Here is a 23,831-nt window from a genome sequence, read left to right as displayed (position 1 = left end):
ATCTCACTGAGAAAGTAGCATTTGCACATAGACTTTATTGAAGGAGATAAGGCAGTTGGTTAACCATAAAGAAATCTAGAGGAAAAGTTTCACTTTCTTTTCCATTTCAAAGCACCAGAGGGCCTGCTTAAACTTACCCAAGTTAAAAGAGATCACCTGAATGGTCCTATAACTATAAAAGAAATTGAATATGCTATTTAAATCTTTCAAAAGAGAAATCTTCAGGTCCATAATGCTTTACTGTTTATTCTACCAAACATTTCAAGAAGCAAATAACAACAATTCTACACAGTCTCTTCCAGGAACAGAAGAGGAGGGAACAGTTGCCAACTGATTGTATAAAGTTGGTGTTGCCCTGATATCAAACCTAGACAAAGATAGTGCAAGAACACTACAGATCAATACCATGACTCCTCAACAAAATATTATTCAATAAAATCCAGCAACATATAAAAAGAATACTACACCACAAGACAGTGGGGCTGGCTGGGCGCGGTAGTTCATGCCTGTAATCCCAGCACTTTGGGAGGCCGAGGCGGGCAGATCACCTGAGGTCCAGAGTTCGAGACCAGCCTGACCAACATGGAGAAACCCAATCTCTACTAAAAATACAGAATTAGCCGGGTGTGGTGGCACATGCCTATAATCCCAGCTACTCCGGAGGCTGAGGCAGGAGAATCGCTTGAACCTGGGAGGCGGAGGTTGCTGTGAGCCAAGACCGTGCCATTGCACTCCAGCCTGGGCAACAAGAGTGAAACTCCATCTCAAAAAACAAAACAAAATAAAACAAAACAACACAGTGGAACTTATCCTAAGGATGCAAAAACTGGTTCAAAATTCAAAAATCTGCCAATGTAATCAACCATAATAGTGGTCTAAAGAAAAAAACCGAAATGACCATATCAATTGATCCAGAAAAATGCGTTTGAGAAATCCAATATCTATTCATAATAAATACTCTTAGAAAGTCAGGAACAAAAAGGAACTTCCTCAGCCTAATAAAGGGCATGTATTCAACTGGGCCGGACGTGGTGGCTCACGCCTGTAATCTCAGCACTTTTGAAGGCTGAGGCAGGCGGATCACGTTGTCAGGAGTTCAAGACCAGCCTGGCCAACATAGTGAAACCCCGTCTCTACTAAAAATACAAAAATTAGCCAGGTGCAGTGGCACGTGCCTGTAGTCCCAGCTACTCAGGAGGCTGAAGCAGGAGAATCGCTTGAACCCAAGAGGCGGAGGTTACAGTGAGCCGAGATCGCGCCACTGCACTCCAGCCTGGGCCACAGAGCAAGACTCCGTCTCAAACAAACAAACAAACAAACACACACAAAAAATCTTACACCAACATCATACTTAATGAATGCTTTCCCCCTAAGAATAGGAACAAAGCATGGATATCTCCTTCAACACTCCTGTTTACTATTGTAGTAGAAGTCCTAGCTGGTGAAAAAAGGGAAGAAAAAATAAAAAGCATGCAGGTTAGAATAGAAGAAATAAAATGATTCCTATTCACAGATGACATAATTGTCCATGTAGAAAATCCTAAGGTATTTTCACTAGAACTACCAGAACTGATAAGTGAGTTTAATAAGGTAGCATGATACAAGGAACAATTGGAAATTGACATTTAAAAATATATATAATTTACAGTAGCTAAAAAATAAAGAAAACAAATACTGAAGTATAAACTTATTACTGTTTTCTAAAAACTTCAAAATGCTAATAAAAAAATGGAAAAGCTAATCAAATGGAGAGGCATACCAGTTCATAAATTAGAAAGTTCAACATGGTATAGATATCAGTTCTACCCAAACTGCAGCATAGATTTAATGCAGTTTAAATAAAAATCCTAGCCAAAAGAAAGTACCCCAGCAGTAATTTTTCAACAATAAAAACAAGTTGGTTCTAAAATTTAAATGAAAGCCAAACAAACTAGATTAGTTAAAACAATTTTAAATGAAGAATAAGGTTGGAAAATCACACTACCTAATTTTCAGACTTATAAAGCTATAATAATCAAGATAGTGTGATATTGGTGAAAGAATAGACACAGATTAAGATAATAAAGTAGTGAGTCCAGAAATAGACCACATATATGTTGCCAATTAATTTTTCAACAAAGGTGCAAAGGTAATTCAATGGGGAAATGATAGTCGTTTCAACAAATGCTGTTGTAATTTCTTACACATGACACCAAAAGCATGATCTGAAAAGAGAAAAAAAAATGGTATTTCATCAAAATTAAGAGCCTTTGCTCTTAAAAGACACTGTTAAAGAATGGAAAGACAAGCTACTAGAGCCTGGCAGAAAATATCACCAAGTAACATATCTGACAAAGGCATTGAACCTAGAAGATATAATACTCTCAAACTGAACATTAAGAAAACAAACTACTCAGTAAAAGTTGGCCAAAAGACTTTTACCAAAGAGAATATGTGGAAGAACAATATATGCTTATTGATTTTTAAAACAGTACAAAGGCAACTTAATAGAAAAAGGATGATCTTTTCAACAAATGATATTGAAATAACTACACATTTACATGCAAAAAACCAGCCTTGACCCAAACCTCACCCCTTGCATAAAAATGATCCTAAAACTGATCATAGATCTAAATGTAAAACATAAAACTATAAAAACATTTAGAAGAAAACATAGGATAAAAATCTTTGTGACCTGAGATCAGGCATGACAAGAGACCAAAAGCATGATCTATTTTAAAAGAAGCTGATATGGTGGATTTCATTAAAATTAAAAATTTTTCCTCTGCAAAAGGTACTGTTATAAGAACGAAAAGACAATCTACAGAGTGGGAGAAAATATTTGCAAATCACATATACAACAAAGAGCTTGTATCTAGAATACATAAAGAAATCTCAAAATTCAATAGTAAGAAAACAAATAACCCAATTAAAAAATAGGCAAAAGACCTGAATAGAAACTTCATCAAAGAGGATATATGGATGGCAGATACGTACATGAAAAGAAGTTCATTGTTGGATGAATATTTTGCAAATATTTTCTCCCATTCCACAGATTGTGTCTTCACTCTGTTGATTGCTTCCTTTGCTGAGCAGAAACTTTTTATTAATAGTTTAATATAGTCAAATTTGTGCTTTTTTGTTTTGTTGCCTATACTTTTGAGGTCTTAGACATAAAATCTTTGCCTAGACTGATGTTCTAGAGTGTTTCTCCTATGTTTTCTTCTAGTAGTTTCATACTTTTAGGTCTTCTGTTTAAGTCTTTAATCCATTTTGCATTGATTTTTATATACCGTGAGACATAGGTGTCTATTTTCATTCTTTTGTGTTTAGATATTCACTTTTTCCAGCACCATTTATTGAAGAGGATGTTCTTTCCCTAATCTATATTATTGGCACCTTTATCAAAAATCAGTTGGCTGTAAATGTGTAGTTTTATTTCTGGGTTCTCTATTCTCTTCCATTGGTCTATGTGTCTGTTTTTATACAAATACCATGCTGTTTTGGTTACTATAGCCTTGTAATATATTTTGAAGTCAGGTACTACGATGCTTCCAGCTTTCTTCTTTTTGCTCAGGATTGCTTTGGCTGTTTGGGCTCTTTTTTAGTTCCATACAAATTTTTCTATGTCTGTGAAAAATCTCATGAGGCTGGTGGATCACTTGAGCCCAGGAGTTTGAAACCAGCCTGGGCAACATGGTGAAACCCTGTCTCCACAAAAAAATATAAAAAACTAGCCAGGTGTGGTGGTGTGCGCCTGTAGTCCCAGCTACTCGGGAGGCTGAGGTGGGAGGATCACCTAAGCCCTGTAGGTAGATGCTGCAGTAAGCATCTATGCAGCACTCCAGCCTAAGTGACAGAGTAAGACCCTGTCTCAAAAAAAAAAAAAAAAAAAAAGAAAGAAAAAAAAGGAAAGAAAGAAGAAAGAACAAAAGAACGAAAGAAAGAATGAAAGAAAGAGTCACCACTGATTTTTATGTTGATTTTGTATCTTGTAACTTTACTGAATTTGTTTACCAGATCTAAGAGTTTCTAGATATAAAATCATGTCATCTGCAAAGTTTGTCTTTCTCTTTTCCAATCTGGATGCCTTTTATTTCTTTCTCTTGCCTAATTGCTCTGGCTAGGACTTCCAGTTCAATAGGAGAGGTAAAAGTGGGCATCCTTGTCTTGTTCCAGTTCTTAGAGGAAAGGCTTTTAACTTTTCCCCATTCAGCATTATGTTAGCTGTTGGTTTGTCATATAAGGGCTTTAATATGTTGAGGTATGTACAGGGAACTCAAATAACTCAACAACAAAACACCAAATAATCCCATTAAAATATGGGCAAAAGATATGAATAGACATTTCTCAAAAACACATACAAATGGCAAACAGGTATATGAAAAAACCACTAATCATCAGGGAAATGCAAATCAAAACCACAATGACATATTATCTTATTTCAGTTAGCATGGCTATTATCAAAAAGACATCATCAGGGAAATGCAAATCAAAACCACAATGACATATCTTACTTCAGTTAGCATGGCTATTATCAAAAAGACAAAAAATGACAGATGTTGGTGAGGATTCAAAGAAATGGGAACTCTTACACAGTGTTGGTAAGAATGTACATTAGTACAGCCATTACAGAAAACAGTATGGAGGTTTCTCAAAAAAACTAAAAATAGAGCCATGATATGATCAAGCAATCCCGCTACCAGGTACTCACCCCCACAAAAATGGAACTCAATATATCAAAAGGATACCTGCATGACCATGTTTATTGTAGCACTGTTAACAATAGCCAAGATATGGAATCAACCTAAGTGTCCATCAAAGATGAATGGATAAAGAAAATATGATTATGTACACACAATGGAATGCTGTTTGGCCATAAAAAAAGAATAAAATCCTGTCATTTGCAGCAACATAGATATAACTGGAGGAAATTATGTTAAGTAAAATAATCCAGGCACAGGAAGACAAATACATGTTCTTACTCATAGGTGGGAGTTTAAAACAGTTGATCTTATAGAGGTAGAGAGTAGAATGACAGTTACGAGAGGCTGGGAAGGGTGTGTGGGTGTCAGTGGGGGAAGGGATAAAGAGAGGCAGATTAACAGGTACAAACATACAGTTACATCAAAGAAATAAGTTCTAATGTTTAATAGCACCGTAGGGTGACTGCAATTGCAACAATGTATTGTATATTATAAAACAGCTAGAAAAGATGATTTGAAATGTCCCCAATGGTAGAAATGATACATGTTTGAGGTGATGGATATCCTAAATACCCTGACTTGATCATGACACAGTATATGAAGGGAACAAAATATCACATGTATCCTATAAATATACACAAATATTATGTATCAATAAAAAAGTTCAACATCATTAGCCCATTAGGGAAATTAAAACCATGACAAAATACCACTACATACCTACTAGAATGGTTAACATAAAACTAATTACAGCACACCTATGTTCAGAGCAGCAATATCCACAATAGCCAAGAGATGGATGCAGCCCAAATGTCCACTGACCAATGAATGGATTTAAACAATGTAGTATACTACACAGTCTTTGAAAAAAGGAAATCTTGTCACATGCTACAGCATGGAGGAAACTTGAGGACATTATGCTAGGTGAAATAAACTAGTCACAAAAAAATACTATCTGAGTCCACTTATATGAGGGATCTAAAGTAGTCAAATTCATAGTCATAGAAAGTAGAATGGTGGGTTACTGGGGGGGCAAAAAGGAAGTTGGCTAATAGGTGTAGAGTTTCAGTTCTGCAAGATGAAAAAGTTCCGGAGATCTATTTACAGAACAATGTAAATATATTGAACACTACTGAGCTGCACATTTAAAAATGGTTAAGATAGTGAATTTTATGATAAATGTTTTTACCTTAACAACAAAAAATAATGACAATACCAAGTGTTGACAAGGATGTGGAGCAACTGAAACTTTTCTCTGCTACTTGCAGGAATGCAAAACTCTGGAAAACTGTTTGGCATTTGCTTATAAAGTTAAACACACATTTAACATATGACCCCAAAATCCCATTCCTACACATTTTCCCTAAAGAAATGAAAACTTTTGCTCACACAAGAACGTACACAAGAATGTTTATAGCAACTTTATTTATAATTACCCCAAACTAGAAACAACCCATGTGTCTTTCATGTATGGATAAACAAACTGTGGTACATCTATTCCATGAAATACTATTCAACAAAAAATGGAATGACGAATACATGCAACAACCTGGAGGAAGCTCTCGTGAGTCACTCTGCAAAGTGGAAGAAACCAGTCTCCAAAGATTTCACACTGAATGATTCCATTTATATGACATTCTTTTTTTTTTTTTTTTTTTTTTTTGAGACAGAGTCTCTATCGCCAGGCTGGTGTGCAGTGGTGCAGTCTCGGCTCACTGCAAGCTCCGCCTCCTGGGTTCAAGTGATTGTCCTGCCTCAGCCTCCCAGTAGCTGGGATTACAGGCACCCGCCATGATGCCTGGCTAATTTTTTGTATTTTTCGTAGAGACGGGGTTTCACCATATTGGCCAGGATGGTCTTGATCTCTTGACCTTGTGATCCACATGCCCAGCCTATGACATTCTTGAAACAACAAAACTATGGTGAAGAAGAACAGACCAGTAGTTGCCAGAAGTTAGGGGTTGGGAAGGTGTGACTATAAAAAGACAGCACAGGGCTGGGTGTGGTGGCTCATGCCTGTAATCCCAGCACTTTAGGAGGCTGAGGCGGGTGGATCACGAGTTTGGGAGATCGAGACCATCCTGGCTAACACAGTGAAACCCCGTCTCTACTAAAAATACAAAAAAATTAGCCAGGCATGGTGGCGGGAACCTGTGGTCCCAGCTACTCGGGAGGCTGAGGCAAGAGAATGGCATGAAGAAGGCGGAGCTTGCAGTGAGCCGAGATCGTGCCACTACAGTCCAGCCTGGGCGACAGAGTGAGACTCCATCTCAAAACAACAACAAACAAACAAACAAACAAAAATTAGCCAAGTGGGGTCTCACACACGTGTAATCCCAGGTACTCGGGAGGCTAAGGCAGGACAATCGCTTGAACCTGGGAGGCAGAGGCTGCAGTGAGCTGAGATCATGTCACTGCACTCCAGTCTGGGAGACACAGCAAGACTCTGTCTCAAAAAAAAAAAAAGAAAAAAAGAAAAAAGAAAAAAATGGAAGAATTATACAGTTAAGAAAGCCACACAAAAAGAAATGTTTTGAGGAAGAAAATAGGAACCAAGAGATCAACCTCTTGACAAAACCAAGATGTCCTGTCAAGAGTTAATAGGAGAAAAAAGATAACACACAGGAGAGGGAGAATTGATGTGCTGTGTAGATCTGGCATGGAGCAGTAGGTAAGATAGAGAAGGGTGGTGTACCAGAGACTCCGACCCAGTGTCTTGCTTCTCTCACTGACCGCTATTCTCGATCTCCACGTATACTCTGATTTTCCCCACAACACCCTTCCCTGGTATTTCTTCACTGGAATAGCAGCTTCATGAGCTTGTTTCTCTAGAACAGAATCTGGGCATAGGGTAGAAGCTCAGTGAATATTTGCTGTATGAATGGATGACAAGGAGGATTCATGAGACCCAGCAGGAAAAGTCAAAAGTGGTCACTGAGGAGCTCTTGATGAGGTGCCAGTGCTAGAGATGACAGCCTTGCACAGACCTGCCTGGCTAATCAGAAGGAATGCTGTCTTCTTGCAATGAGTTTCTTAGGACATGAAAGAGGGCACATCAAAACTCCTCAAACCCTCCTCTACTGATTTTTAAAAATAAGAATAATTGTCTTCCTCAGAAGCCATCTGGATGGTCTAGCTAGTCAGGAGTCCTGAGTGGAAAACAGGAAGGCATGGAAGGTGAGATGTGGTTCTCTTCTCTTCTGGCTAGAGATCATGACATATGAAAAGAGTGGATAAAGAAATGGGAAAAGCCATTTCAACTGATGGTGTCGAAGACAAGATCTGACTTTCTGGACCGTAACAGTCCTACAATAGCCTGACAAGACATGTGGTTCATTACATGAAAATAGGAATGAGATGCCAGACTGTTCACAATAGCCAAGACATAGAATCAACCTAAGTGTCCATCAACAGATGAATAGGTAAAGAAAATGTAGTACATATACACAATGGAATATTATTCCACCATAATGGAATACTATTCAGCCATAAAAAAGAATAAAATTCTGTCATTTGTAGCAACACAGATGGAACTGAAGGACATTATGTTAAGTAAAATAAGCCAGGTACAGAAAGACAAATGTTGCATGTTCTCACTCATATGTGGGAGCTAAAACAAAAAAACTGAACTCATGGAGATAGAGTAGAATGACAGTTACCAGAAGCTGGGAAGGGTAGTGGGGAGGAGGGATGGTTAAGGGGTACAAATGTACAGTTAGATAGAAAGAATAGATCTAGTGTTCAGTAGCACAATGGGGCGACTATAGCTAACAATATTGTATATCTCAAAATAACTAAAAGAGTGGAACTGGACTATTTCTAACAAAAAGAAATGATAAATGTTTGAGGTGATGTATATCTCAATTACCTTGATTTAAACATTACACATTGTATGCTTATATAAAAATATCACATATACCCCAAAATATGTACAACAATTATGCATTCATTAAAAATAAAAAAATTTAAGAAAAAAATGACATGCCAAGAAGATGCTCACCAAATTGGCCTATTGAAGAGAACCTTAAAGTTGAATTCAAGAGAGAAGAAAACACCCACATAATGGTATAAAACCAGATATCATGGAGGACAGTGGCCAGAATAGAAAAAAAATCCAATGCCAGAGACTTCTAGTGCTTTCGGGGAAACTAGCATCCAAGAAATGTGGATATGATATGTACATATATCCACATGAGGGTACAGAGAAAGAACAGAAAATATATTGTTATAAAAAAGTAAAACAGATCACCCCGTTAGGAGGCTCTGGGTGATATTTTCCACAAAGAGAACATTAAATAAGCAGAAAAGTGATAGAGAGTTTTCATGGGAACTTCCAGCTCCCTAGACATTTACAAGATGCTTAATTCTTACTGATAAATTCCTCTTTAAGTAAGATGAAATTCTATTCTAGACTTAATTCTAAATACTGAAAATGTGGTTGGTGAAGTAGAAATAATAAGAACTTTTGGAAAAGTCACCATGTTAGCTTAGGATTAAAAATAGCTAAGAAAGAACACATGAGGTACCGCCAGATGCACAGGCACCCTGTGGACTCCATGAGCACAGGGAACTGGTCAGGCTTGTTTATGACCATGTCCCTAGTACACACTGCATTGGGCCAGGAACTCCATAAAAACTGAGTGACCTAGACAATCTAGTACGCTCCTGTGGTGAGAAACTCTGAAACTGACAATAGATAAAGGGATGAACAAACTTAAAGAAAAGATGGAAGGATGATCATGTAACAATGTAATTAGGAGATACACACACACACACACACACACACACACACACACACACACACACACACACATCAGAAGATAGTTAGAAAGACTGGAGATAATTTGTTTCAGGCCAACACAAGAGGAAACCTCCTCAACAATTAGAGCTGGGAATAAGGAATTCAGGGAGAAGCTCAATGACTGTATGTTATCAGGGCTGCTGGAGACAGGGTTGATTCCTGCCCTAGAGACAGAACTAGATGGCTAAGATCCTTCACAACTCAAAAATTCTTAATTTCAATTGAAAATTATGGAAGTGTTTTACTATAGTAACAATAAATAGTGTTTGGCTGTATTTGAATAAATATTAATAGTCCCAGGCTTCAGGCGTATTATGGGTTAAACTCAATTTTATAAATTAGTTTGGGAGCATACCCATAATTCCAAATAATCTAAAAATGCAGTACAGAGACACCACCAGTCTGTAAGTTAAGGATTGCTTAAGACAGAGGCAATAATGCATTATTATTTCAACTTAGAAAGGCAGTCTCAATAGGACTTGATACTGTGTCCACCAGAAAACACCAACATATGCGCCATTCTAAACTGGAACTCCATGAGGTTGGCTTTCTGACTTTTGGTTTGATGGTGGGTCAGAATCTGCCTTGCGAATTTGAGTTGAAGAAAGAAAGCCATAACAAAATGCTTATATTATAGAGTTAAACCCTGCTCCTCTTCTGGTAGAATTGTATAGAATGAAGTTCCATAATTTGTTAGGAGCCATGGAGCTGCAGTAGATATCAAGATTGACAACCAAGCCAGGTGCAGTGGCTCACGCCTGTAATCCCAATACTTTGGGAGGCCAGGGTGGGAGAATCACTTGAGATCAGGAGTTTGAGACCAGCCTGGGCAACATAGCGAGATCTCGTCTCCACAAATAACACAAAAATTAGCTAGGCATGGTGGTCCATGCCTGTGGTCCCAATGACTCAGGGGACTTGAGGCGGGAGGATTGCTTGAGCCCAGGCGGTCAAGCCTTCAGTGAGCCATGATCACTCCATTGCACTCCACTCCAGCTTGGGTAACACAGTGAGATCCTGTCTCAACAACAACAAAAAGATTAACAACCATGAGGTTCGTGAATGTGAGGCATTTTAATGGTTAAATTATCAGACAAAATTTGTAAAGGCCTAGAATCACAATGTGTCCACACCATTACTGAAAGTGCATGCTATTGCTAACTCTGTGATGACTTCCCAGGATTCTCTCAGTGCTTTCCCTTCCCTCCTTCCTGCCTTTCCTTCAATGTTACCTTCCCAGGAACATTTCCCAATTTGAAACTGTAACCTCCCTCCCATATTCTCTACTCCAATTCCTTGCTTTAATTTTCTCTTCTCACTTTCTAGTACAGTATCTAACTTATTTGGGTTTATTTTCTGCTTCCTTCTCCTACTAGAATGCAAGTTTTTGCAAGAAGGAAGATTGTCTCTTTTATGTCACTAAAATCTATGAGAGTATCCCTAGAGCCTGTAACAGTTCCTGACATATTGTATGTATCACATACAATAGATGAAGATGCTCAGTAAACACTTGCTGAGGACAAAGAAGTGTCGAACACTTGGCTGGGCACAGTGGCGCACGCCTATAATCCCAGGACTTTGGGAGGCTTAGGTGGGTGAATCACCTGAGGTCAGGAGTTTGAGACCAGCCTGGCCAACATGTTGAAACCCCGTCTCTACTAAAAATATAAAAATTAGCTGGGTGTGGTGGTGCATGCCTATAATCCCAGCTACTCAGGAGGCTGAGGCAGGAGAATTGCTTGAACCTGGGAGGTGGAGGTTGCAGTGAGTGAGATTACGCCATTGCACTCCAGCCCGGGCGAGAGTGAGACTCTGCCTCAAAAAAAAAAAAAAAAAAAGAAGTGTCGAACACAAAGCAAGAAGCCCTCTGTGGATCTAGATGTGCTGTGGGGCCTTTGGCTGGTTACGTAACTTCTCCCTGACACAGTAAATTGGGAAAAAGGAAAGATTCCTTCCTCTTCCTCCAATATGATGTGAGGGTGAATGATAAATAAAAGCACTTCTAGGCCAGGCACGGTGGCTCACGCCTGTAATCCCAGGACTTTAGGAGGCCGAGGCAGGTGGATCACCTGAAGTCAGGAGTTCAAGACCAGCCTGGCTAACATGGTGAAACCCTGTCTCTACTAAAAATACAAAAATTAGCTGGGCGTAATGGCACAAGCCTGTAGTCCCTGCTACTCAGGAGGCTGAGGCAGGAGAATCACTTGAACTCAGGAGGCAGAGGTTGCAGTGAGCCGAGATCATACCACTGCACTCCAGCTTGGATGACAGAGCGAGACTCCGTCTCCAAAAAAAAAAAAAAAAAAAAAAAAAAAAAACACTTCCAACTTTCCAACTTCTTAGTGGAATAAGATAAGCAAAATCAAAATGCTGTCATTTATTAATGCAACCAGAGCAATCCTTAACAAATATCACCTTAAGCAAATCCTTTAACTTCGCCCTACTTTCTAGATGTGGAAAATAATCCTAAATAGCAACATTAGGTCTCTATGGTTACAAGAGAATACTATCCTTTAATAGGACCAAACATAACTTTGATCCTTGCCAACCATTTTTCTACATGTGCACTGTGGAAAGCAGGCCAGTCAAGTAGAAATAAAGTAATTCTTCAGACAAAATCCTTCTTACAGCAAAAACTAGTGTGTGAGGCAAAACCATATATTAGAGCCACCTTTCAATGATCAGTCCTTTCTGATATGGGTAGGAAGACACCTTTCAGAGATGCAGCTAGTGAATGGTCGAAAGTACTGGCTATGGGACCTCATTGCTTAGGTTCAAATATTGCCTTTGCCTACTGCCAGGTGTGTTTTCTTGGGCAAGTCATCTAAATGTTCTAGCCCCAGTCTCCTCATCAGTAGAACTGGGATAATAGTAGCCCTTAAAGATTGCAGTTCATGAGGTTGTAATGATGATTCAGTGAGTTCATATGAATCAAGTCCTTGGAGCAGAACCTGGTACCTAACAGCATTCAATAAAAATTAGCCATTATTATTACTATTAGGGAGTACACAGTACCTTCAGAAAATCAAAGATCTGATTCCTAGAATGCTACCTAAAAATCTAGACAGGCATTATTTTTCTATTACTACCAACACAAATAAAAGTCTCCATTTTATTGAAGATAAGTTGCCTTGATTTTCTTTATACAGGAGTATAACTTACTTTTAAATAAGGACAAAAGATAGGAAAATATTTTTTTCTAATTTTATTGCTTCTTAACAGTGGTACATGGCTGTAATTGTGAAGTACATGTTTTGTTAGTATTTTAATTTGTTATAATTTTTAAAATCTTCAATTTCTTTTATAAAGTCCTAAAGCATAGGCAGGGTATGATGGTTCATGCCTGTAATCCCAGCACTTTGAGAAGCCAAGGAGGATGAATTGTTTGAGCCCAGGAGTTTGAGAACAGCCTGGCAACACAGTGAAACCCTGTCTCTACAAAAAACACAAAAATTAGCCGAGTGTGGTGGTGTGTGCCTGTAGTCTCGGCTATTTGGGAGGCTCAGGTGGGAGGATCATCTGAGCCTAGGGAGGTTGAGGATGCAGTGAGTTGTGATTGTGCCACTGCACTCCAGCCTGGGGGAACAGAATGAGACCCCCTTCCCCCACCAAAAAAAAAAAAGTCCTAAAGCACCCAGTACTGCATTTTTGGTTACAGTGGGTATTTAATAAAGAAGCAATTCAAGGCGTGTTTTTTTTATTACATCCCATGTATAAGTTATTACATAAAGAACCTATGTGAAGTGCAGCAAAAGTGAATGTGATAGTCTCTGCCCTTAAATACTTTACATAGTAAATTAGGAGCATAAGACAGACACTTAAACAAGAAAACAAGTTAAAATAAACATGTCCTAACAGGAGTACAGGCAAACGAGGATCAGCTGGTGCTGAATCAAAGTCAAGAATATCTGCAGGAGGAAGAGACATGTTACTGACCCTTGAATGATTGGTAGTATTTCAATAGGTATAGCTGGAGGAAGGAGGTGCTCATAGGAACAGGAGAGAGCAAGAAGAAAAGCCAGGGGACCAAGAAGGCTTGGGGCATGCTGAGCCAGTGACCCAGCATGACTGAAGTCCAAGGGCTATGGACGAATAGAAAAGATAAGGTCAGTTTGGGTTAAACTGAGAAGAGCTGAGGAGTCTGGATTTCACTGAAGAAACAATGCAGACCCAGTCACACTTTTTGAGCAAGAAGTGACAGGAGCAAAGTCCCATCTGAGGAATGTTTCCTGATGGTGGTATCCAAGAGGATATGGAGGGGCAAGAGGGGAGACGGGTGCTCTGCCCACCTATGTCCCCAGATCCACACATGTTGGGCCACTGCTGCTGACCAGAGCAAGCCCTCCTCTCCCTGCTCACCCAGCTCTTGGGCTATGTCATTTCTAGCAACAGTAGCTCCAGCACCACAGGCTTAGGATCTTAGGAGACTCCTCTTCCAAATCCATTCCCTGTGTTCCACTTTATATAGCAAGTTTCTGTCCTGAGTCCTTTGGTAAGTTCCTGTCCTACTTATCAGCTCTATTCCCTTGTTCTTTAAAAAAGGATAGGGCCATAGGCTGAGTGAGGTGGCTCACGCCTGTACTCTCAGCACTTTAGTAAGCTAGGTGGGCAGATTGCTTGAGCCCGGGAGTTTGAGACCAACCCGGGCAACATGGTGAAACCCCATCTCTACTAAAAGTACAGCAGAAAAGTACAAAAATTAACTGGGCATCGTGGCGTGTGCCTGTGGTTCCAGCTGCTTGGGAGGCTGAGGCGGGAGGATTGCTTGAAGCCAGGAGATTGAGGCTGCAGTGAGCTGTGATAGCACCACTGCACACCAGCCTGGGTGACCAGGGCCCTGTTCAAGTCTTTCTGATTCCCATAACAGACACCATCTGCCCCACCTAAATACTCCTACCTGAGAAAAGAACACCCTGGTTACTGAGGACTGCCTGAATTTTCTAATACTGCTCACCTGGATGCTCTGAGATTTACCCTACCTGTTGGAACTTGTGCCATTTTGTAGTGAAGTACTCATTGCTCTATTTGCCAGGCTTGATACTTGTAAAGTCATTATCTTGGTCACTCGGCTTCCTGACAGCCTGTGACATCCCAAACCTCCCCTGTCAGCCTCACCAGCTAGGTCAGATTCCCCTCGTAGGTAGGCTTGCTGCTAGAACCCTACCTCTCCCTGTCTTCTCTAGTGGCCTACAGATTTCTATAGCTTGCTACAAATAAGCATAGCAAAAAAGCTACGTTGCACTAATTGAGACATTAGATGATAGGACTAGACGACAGGAATTGACAGGATAGGCTGATGTTAAAGACTCTGCATGAGGAGAAAATAAATCAAACGTTTTAGGAACTGATAGAATGTAGAAGATGGTGAGAGAAAGAAGAGTCAAAGAACGCCACGGTTCAAAGTCTGGATGCCAAAAGAAGCCATGTTAACAGTAACAAGGATAGCTGGGGTTGGCAGGGGATCTGTTTTGGTTGGAATGCATTTATACACAGTACTTTTCCACTCCCTCTTCCTTCACTCCCTGTGTCCATCATAGCATTTATTAGTACCTTTCCTGTCTAGAATGAAAGCTCCATGAGGGCAGGAACCTCACTTGCTTATTGGCTGCAGAACACCAGCTTCCAGAACAGTGCCTAGCAACTAGCATGTTTTCCACAGAAATACATTTAGACCATATGAATGGATTTTGAGTTAACATGCTGTCCTCAAATAGTGCTACCCATCAGGTGCTTGGGAGGATGTGCATGGGCATCAGCTGGAGCCTGGGCCAGTTTGAGGGATGTGGGTGTGGGAAAGAAGGGCATATTCAAAGCAACAGAAGGGCTAAGGCACATAGCAACCTTCCTGCTGGGGGTTAGGGGTGATGAGAAGAAGAAGAGAAAAGGCAAAAGAGAGAAAGAGAAGTCAAAGACAAACAAGACAATGGTAGCTTTTGTAAATTAAAGAAGAGGTATTTTGGACATTAAGGCAGGACTGACTGTTCAGTAATGGAAAATGTTGTAGAGGTTGAAATGAATGAAAATAAGAGAATGACACTAAATTTAATGGTTAGGAGGCTTGGAGTAACCTCGGTGAATACAGGACACAGAGATAGATTGCATGGGAAAAGGAATGAGAATGTGGGAAGAAAGTAGAGGCAGCAGAGATAGGTTACATTTTCAGTAAGTTTGGTTTTGATGGTAATACACTGTGATAAGTTAGAGAAACAACTGTGTTTATTTAGGCAGGGCATTTGTACTCTTAGCTTTGGGGAGATACAAGCATATATAAAAATCCAAAGGAAGGATGTTTATATCCTCACCTCCCACCAAATCAAATCAAATCAAAGCAAAATGGGAAAAAAATGATTATGTAGGGGAAAAAAAGATGTAAATGCCATTTTGAGTTCTAACGATAGGGAAGGGATAGAAGAACCTAGAGCTTAGGTGGGACCTCTCATGCAGGAGAAGAAAAGAAATGAAGAGGGGCATCTGAGAGAAGTGGACGGAAAAGAGATCTATTCTCCTGCCCTAGAATCTAACAGCCAGACACTGAACAGCCTAAATCAGAGTTGAAGATATTGGAAACTTTCTGCTTTAAAACAAGGCCAGAGAACCGGAAGCTGGGGCATAAGCCCAGCCTGCCTTATAGGGCAAGATATCCTTTAGACGTAGAATGAGCATTCCAAAATATAACTGATTCAAGGACCACCAAAACTGGCCACGAATGGGACCCTTCTTACCTCCCACTACAATAATAAACATGTTATTACAATGCATTAATAAATTAGTGTTACATCCTATCTACTACCAATTAAGAATTCCTATAACAGAAACCCATACTAGGAAAAGTGGTATTTATCGCTGTGCGGCAGAACACAATAAGGTTCATATCCATGTGAGTACCAACGCAGGAGTTTAAGAGAAGGACAAACGTAGAAGAGTTACTTTTCTTGGAAGAAATGAACTTTCTTTTATACCTCAAGATATTGTGGGTCTGGCCTAAGGTGTACTTCATTGATTATCAGACAGCAAATGGCCCTGATCATATCCAAACAGCTTGATTCCACTGCTTGAGATAATTTTTTAAAGAAGAAAATAACTTTCTCTTGGTTATATCCAAATATTAGTTTTGTGCAAAAGTAATTGCGGTTTTTTGCCACTAAAAGTAATGGCAAAAATCGCAACTACTTTTGCACCAACTGAATATATCAGTTTTCCTCTAGATATGACATCTTTCTCCAATGTGAAAAAAACTAATGTATGATACACCATTTTGTATCTTATGTTCGTTTTCGTACGTTACGTCTGGAGCCCTGCTCCCATCTTGGGTAGTCTTGGTAACGTGAAGAGCCAGATTCTCCCAATGCTTAAGCACATGTGAGAGGGAGGCACTTGAAGAAGGCCAGTGAGGTTCCTTCCACAACCAAAAAACAGAGGAGAACAAGATGCCCAGCCAGGGACTGGAAGGAGTCAAGGGTGTAAGGGTGTCTCTGGGGATCAACAACAGAATCAGGAACTGAAGCACCTCCGAGTTTAGCACATTCAACTCCCCGATTTTGCAGGCGAGAAAACTGAGGCTGATCTGACCTGTTCAAAGTCACCCAGCCGGGTGTCCTCACACAGCACAGCACCCTGTCCCTCACCTGTCACTGCCTCCTAACCCAGAAAGCCACTTAGGTACTGAAGAGGACCCAATAACCAAACTAGCATTATTTTCTCTTAAGCCAAGTTTCTCTTCTTTCTCTATCTTTTTATTACAGAAATTTTCCAATATCTATAAGCAGAAAAATGAGAATAATAACCACCATGGACCCATTGCCCAGCTTAAACAACCCATTGCCAGTCTTCCTTTATCTATAATCTTACCTACCTCACCCTCCTCCAGGATTATTTTGAAACAAATTCCAGGTGGCCTATCATTATTTCTTGTTAAACATAAAATGCTCAAATAAACTATATAGCTGCAAATGCATCCGAGACCATTTTCTTTGGGGAGCTTTGATGCTCCTATTCCATATCCTTGCATTGTGTGTAGTATTTTTAATTTCATTTCACAGCTCTAGAACAAAACTCTAGTTCTTATCTTAGTACAGACCAATAAGATATGCTCTGTGACCCTGTACATCCACTAACAATATTAGACTGTGGTGCAATGAGGAATTTTGATGAAGGGATTGCCTTGGACAGTAAGCATGGGGAACGTTGAACTTACTAAACACTTTTCTATCTTAGACACAATACACTCACACTGACACTTGTTTAAATTGGGCTGAATTCTGGCCTGAGATTTAAAGCCAACTTTGTCCACGAGTTGATATGAAAGGCACTAAGCAATGTAACTTTTAAGGTTTAACAAATCTACAAACTAAATTAACAATCAAACATTTTCACACCAATAGGGTTGTGCCTCTACTCTCTTAAGACAGAGACCATTTATTTGTCCTAAGGTTATCATAGAAATCTAAAATCAAATATAACAAAACTTTTCTTTCATATAGCCACTAAAATCTTTCCTAAAGAATAAATACATCAAAAAATACATTTTTAAAAAAGTTTTAATTAATGAACAAGACCGTTAACATTACGTTATGTGTATAGCAGTATAGTCTACTAGTTAAATCGTTAAATATTTATATATTAATATAAATAGTATAGTCTAAATATATATCTAACATCATGTGTATATAAAAATGGATACCTGTCATCACAATGTTGATGAACAGCATTTCCACTTATCATTTTCTACTATTTCACTCCCTCGCCTCACCCATCCATTTTTTATATAAATTTACAAATATATATTTTTAAATAAGAATATATTAGAAAGTCAAGGTCAGTACAGAAAGAAGGCAAATCAGAACTCTTAAGTTGTTTCATCCTTATTTTATTCTTAAAATAAAGAATTTCATTTCAAATATGGATTAATTTTTTTCTGGGAAAAAACACACTGTAAAACATAATTTTCTACCTTTTAAAACATTTTACAATTTATCCCATCTTCTAACAAGTTATGATACTCATACCTGCTGAGGTTTCTCTAAATTTGTCGCTGGTCTTCTTTTTCCTCCATTTCCAAGGCTTAAAGATTTTACCAATGGTGGATAGTTTCCCCTTTCTTTTGAAGGGAGGTGTTTGGGAACCTGCTGTGGGGCCATCTGAGTTTGCTATAGAAGCTTTGTCCAGTCCGTCAACTGTATAAAGAAAGATATAGACAGAGAAAGGTTGTAAAAAAGGTTGTAATAAAACAACATCATCAATTGGTCCCTGGGCTGTTAACGTTAAGCACGTCCACTCTAATTGGAATCTCACATAAAGTTTATTTGTCCCATTTCACAGCTGGTAGGACTTCCCTCATATCAATCAGTCAATCAGAAATTACAGCCCACTTAGAAAATCATTCTGGGGAAACAGACTAGAAGCAAGAGACTTACATTATAGATGGGGCCAGACAAATGAGTGTCTGTGCAACACAGCTGAATCCATCTGCAACAACCCCATCAATATTTTGTACAGGAATAGAGTATTCTAAGTATTTGTGAAATAGGCTGTTCCTCCAGAGACTAGTCTGACATTCTCAGTAATGAATATTACAGTTATGGTGTAGTTAAAATCATGGTTTCTCGTTCACAAAATAAAATTTGGTGCCAGGAAGCTAAATTCTATTTTTACAAGGCTAAAACTATCTTTTGCTTCTATTACAAAAAAGGTTTTGAGCTTCAAAGAAACTGATAACCACACTAACAACAAGAAATATGAGGAAAATTTGGGTACTGCGTGTGATAAAAACATGTCTTTGTATGTCTTCACTATTTTATTAATCAGAAGAAATGCACAAAATCTTAAGTTGCCTTGCTTGCACTGTGTTCCAGGCTGACGGAAGATAGCAATGACTTATGTTACATCAACTATCAAATTTTAATGGCAAAGAACTGGAAGCAGGCCAGAAGGGATGAACTATAACATTATTCCATCAATAAAATAGCACTTGAAATTATGGCAAAAAAGAAAAAATCAAAACAGTAGTTTCTTCTTGGAGGCAGAAATGACCTGAGAAGAAACTTGAGGGAACGTATAGGGGTGATGGAAATTATCTCAACGATGGTTGGATTACCCAAAACTCATCAAATGGTATTTACAATTTTTTGCATTTCACTTTTGTAAAATTTACCTTTAAAAAACCGTAAACAGACAGTGAAGTCTAATTAATGACACATATGCTGAAGTGTTTAGAGGTGAAGTGTACTGATGTCCGTCAAAAATAATAAATGGATAGATAGATGGAAAAGGCAGATGGATAGAAGTGCAATAAAGTAAAATATAGCAAAATGTTAAGTGTTGAATCCAGCTGGTAGATATGCATATGGGGCGTGATACCAATTCTTTCATCTTCTCTGTATTTTTAACAACTTTCTTAATATAATATTGGTAATAGTAAAACAAATAAAAACAAAAATTGAATAGCAAGGACTTCTGCTTCCAAGAAGATAAAACAGACTTACTTTTTCTTTTTGAGACAGAGTCTTGCTCTGTCGCCCAGGCTGGAGTGCAGTGGCGTGATCTCAGCTCACTGCAACCACCGCCTCCTGGGTTCAAGCAATTCTCCTGCCTCAGCCTCCCAAGCAGCTGGGACTGACTACAGGCACATGCCACCAGGCCTGGCTAATTTTTGTATTTTTAGTAGAGACGGGGTTTCACCATGTTGTCCAGGCTGGTCTTGAACTCCTGACCTCAAGTGATCCACCCGCCTCAGCCTCCCAAACTGCTGGGATTACAAGCGTGAGCCACCACACGCAGCCCAAACTTAACTTTTTCTTATTCCTCTGGCTAAATACAACTAAAAAAAAAACCATGGATGTTACATAAAAATGTAAGAAAATTCTGTAAGGCCAAGGGAAGGTAGACAAGCCTGGGACCTCAGAACCCAAGAAACAACACGGTGGTGAGATTCCCGGGTTTTCTTTTTGCCTCAAATATCCCAGACTCGTAGCTGAAGAAGTAAGAAACCTCGAAAGGCCAACAAGCATGGAAACCAGCAACCCAGAAACACCAATGGGCACAGACCACAAACGTCTGCACTCTCTAGCCACATAACCAGGAAAGGGGCAGAGTAGCAACATAAGAAACTTTTAGACAATAACTGCTCTACTACAGCCGAGCACCATAGAAGAACCTGTGACCATGCATGCCAGCAAAGGCTGAATGGAGTTACTAGATTTCCACTCTCATGAGGCTCTGAAAAGGACCCCTAATACCCCTACTAGAGTGGTGTCAGAGAAGACCAAGCAGGAAACTAGCAACTTTATGCCTGGTGGCTGATAATGAAGCATCTTCCACAGTGTCAGTGGAGACCATGTAGGAAGCCCTGACATCCATCCCTACCCAGCAATAACTGGGTATCTCTCCCCTTCCCCCTAATACAGAGGTGGCCAAATCATTGCACACTGGGAACAAGACCACCCCAACTGTGGTATCAAGGGAGACCACATGGCGATCTGGAAATTCTACCTGTGCCCAACAGTAACAAGGACACCCCCCACACATACACTGCATGTCAACAGAGGACAGGTGGAGAACTGGGATTTTTACCTCCATGTAGGGGTGACAAGGCGGCACCCACTGCTTCCCCTGCTATAGAGGTGTCAGACAAAGCCAGTTAAAACCAAAGGTTTCAAACAAGATCTAGAGTCACATAACATAATACAAAAATGTCCAAGTTTCCATCGAAAATCACTTGACACACTAAGAACCAGGAAAATCTCAAACTGAATGAAGACAGACAATCAATAGATGCCACTTCCTAAATCCTTATGAGTTCTCCTTCCACACAAATAGGAATAAATCCTATTCCTCCCATTAGTGAAGTCTACTCTAATTTCAGGTACTATCTGGACAGAGATGGGCAGACACTGTGCATTGCTAGGGAAAACTGGAGATTCAAGTCCTACGCTAACTGATTCTTCTGAAAGTGGTTCCTAACCCTACTTTCAGCCATAGCACAACAGATAGAGATACAGGGGACAGACTGATTTTGAAGCTAATTCAGAGTAAAGGAGCAAAATATTTATTACTTCAATTTAACTCCTGTCCAACTTCCCTCTTTGAACCAGAGGGCAAATCCAGGGGGAACGAAGAGTATGGTTTTACTTCTTCATGAAGACTTTGTGCTGAACTCTCATGGAAGGGCTTAACTTTGAACAACTTAAATGTTGTAAAATATAAAAGGGCTAATTATTATGAACATAGAAACAAAAGTTTCCATCTCAAATTCATCTCTGTGGGTACATGTCCAGTTTTCATTTTCTTACAATATATGGGATCTTTCTCTCCCAATCCACATATCCAGTTCCCTGATGCTCCATAAAAATTCTACTTTCCCTCTGAAGCAATTAAGAACAGCCTATTTTTCCCCTATCATAGACCATATTTGCAATTAGAAACCATATGTTGGCACAGTTGGCCGATGTGCCATTGTACTTCTCTTAAATCATGAATGTGAGGACCACTGTCATCTGCTTTTGAGTAGTATGGGCAGAATATTAACTCTCCTCTTTAGATAACCAGGACACTGGGCATTGCTATTGATATTTCTATAATTTTTCTTGTGGGTCAGTTTTCCATTAAAATCCATTTGAAACTTTCCATAAATTCTTTCACAGTAAGTCTGGTGAATTTTGCATTTACATGCAGATAAGAACAAACTGCCAGGTAAATCCCAGACGAAAGGTAAAATTTCCTGATTGTTTTCAATGTTAATTTTGATCCATTTTTACGTTACTAAGAGTAACTTGTCATTCATCAGAACTTACCTTTTCACACTTGAGTTCTACATTTTAAAACACAGCATATTTTGAAATACAGTCATTAGCTAATCAAATGTAGAGACTTTAAATGACACAGCTCAGTCTATCTTCCCACTGAAACAAGCCCACCCCTAACAGAATTTCCCCACAACACCAATTGCTAAGAAATCAGAAAATATATACAGGTTTTATTTTTTATTTAAACAGAAATGTATCAGTTAGGCAGTCCCAGTGCAAGTGTGACCATATAAGCCAAAAATAAATAAGGCTAGATAATTATCATATTGATAAGGTTTAGAAATGTATCCCCACCCAAATCTCATGTCAAATTATAAACCTCAGTGTTGGAGGTGGAGCCTGGTGGGAGGTATGGATCATGGTGGCAGAGTTTTCATGAATTGCTTAGCACCGTCCCCTCTTGATACTGTATAGTGAGTGAAATCATATGAATTCCAGTTGTTTAAAAGTGTGTAGCACCTCCCTCTCTCCCTTCCTCCTGCTCCAGCCATGTAAGACATGCTTGCTTCCCCTTCACTCACGTGCCATGATTATAAGTTTCCTGAGACCTTCCCAGAAGCTAAGCAGAAGCTGGCCTGCAGAACTATGAGCCAATTAAACCTCTTTTCTACATAAATTACCCAGTCTCTGGTATTTCTTTACAGCAGTGCGAGAACAGACTAATATACATATGAAATAAACTGTAGGTTTCAATAGTCTTCCCTTTGAAATTTGATAAATAAATTATAGAGATTCTTAGAAAAATTGATTCTACCTAATAGAGTTTGTTGTATGTTTATATTATTTAATAGATATGACATTTTAGATATTAATGTTTCACCACACATAATTATTTCAGGCACTGAGAAACTGAGACTAATGTGGCATAGTATTCCAGCTCACAAATGTTGTAACTGAAGGACCATTTAGAAAAGAATCTCCATAAAAGAACTCCTGGTACTAATTTCGTACAAACTGACAGCCGCCCTGCGGAAAAAAAGTAGGTGGCAAAAAACATGGTCTCAACTTTTCTCCAAATATCCTTAAATATCTGAAGGTCGATGAGAATGCATTTTTGAAGCCCAATCATAGAAAAAATAACTAGGAGAAATCGTGTGTGGTAAATAATGCTTTGATAACACTCTGCTGTGTATGCTTTAAGAAAGTTAAAACACTAAGGATATCAAACTTTATTTCCTTAAAATATGGTTTCCAGGCTTTGTTATTTTTTGTGCCTTATTATGTTTTTACAATATTAAGATTACCTGTGTATATTTTTATTTCTATTACAGTTTTTGTATTTGCATTATAATTCTGTCACTTTCCCCTTTAAAAGCCACAGAACATATGGCAAAGAAAAATTAGAACAGTGCTTAGGGAAGATTTAACTTTATTACCTACATTTACATGAGGTCTCTTTCTCTCTTTCAATTGAAACAATAACTTAAGATACATGCTATCATTAAACAAGGGCGGATGTACAACATCTGGGCACAGAAGCAACCCACTACTGGTTAGGGTGAACTGATGGTATAAGCCAGTGATGAGGTCAGGGTGAACTGATGG

The 23,831-nt window shown here is 39.1% G+C and overlaps 1 protein-coding gene across 6 annotated transcripts in view; it reads right to left on the bottom strand.

The window, feature by feature from the left end:
* PHACTR2 (phosphatase and actin regulator 2) overlaps positions 1-23,831 on the bottom strand; it is a 292,400-nt gene that overhangs the window by 98,294 nt on the left and 170,275 nt on the right. For all 6 annotated transcript variants that reach the window (XM_055391372.1, XM_055391371.2, XM_019029804.3 and 3 more), the window contains exon 2: positions 18,492-18,659. In XM_055391372.1, the coding sequence (XP_055247347.1) occupies positions 18,492-18,659 (168 nt within the window). The remainder of the gene's footprint in view (positions 1-18,491; positions 18,660-23,831) is intronic.

The sequence above is a fragment of the Gorilla gorilla genome, chromosome 5, assembly GCF_029281585.2.
Source record: "Gorilla gorilla gorilla isolate KB3781 chromosome 5, NHGRI_mGorGor1-v2.1_pri, whole genome shotgun sequence".
NCBI classification, from domain to species: Eukaryota; Metazoa; Chordata; class Mammalia; order Primates; family Hominidae; genus Gorilla; species Gorilla gorilla.
This window is presented reverse-complemented; position numbering and strand designations above follow the sequence as displayed.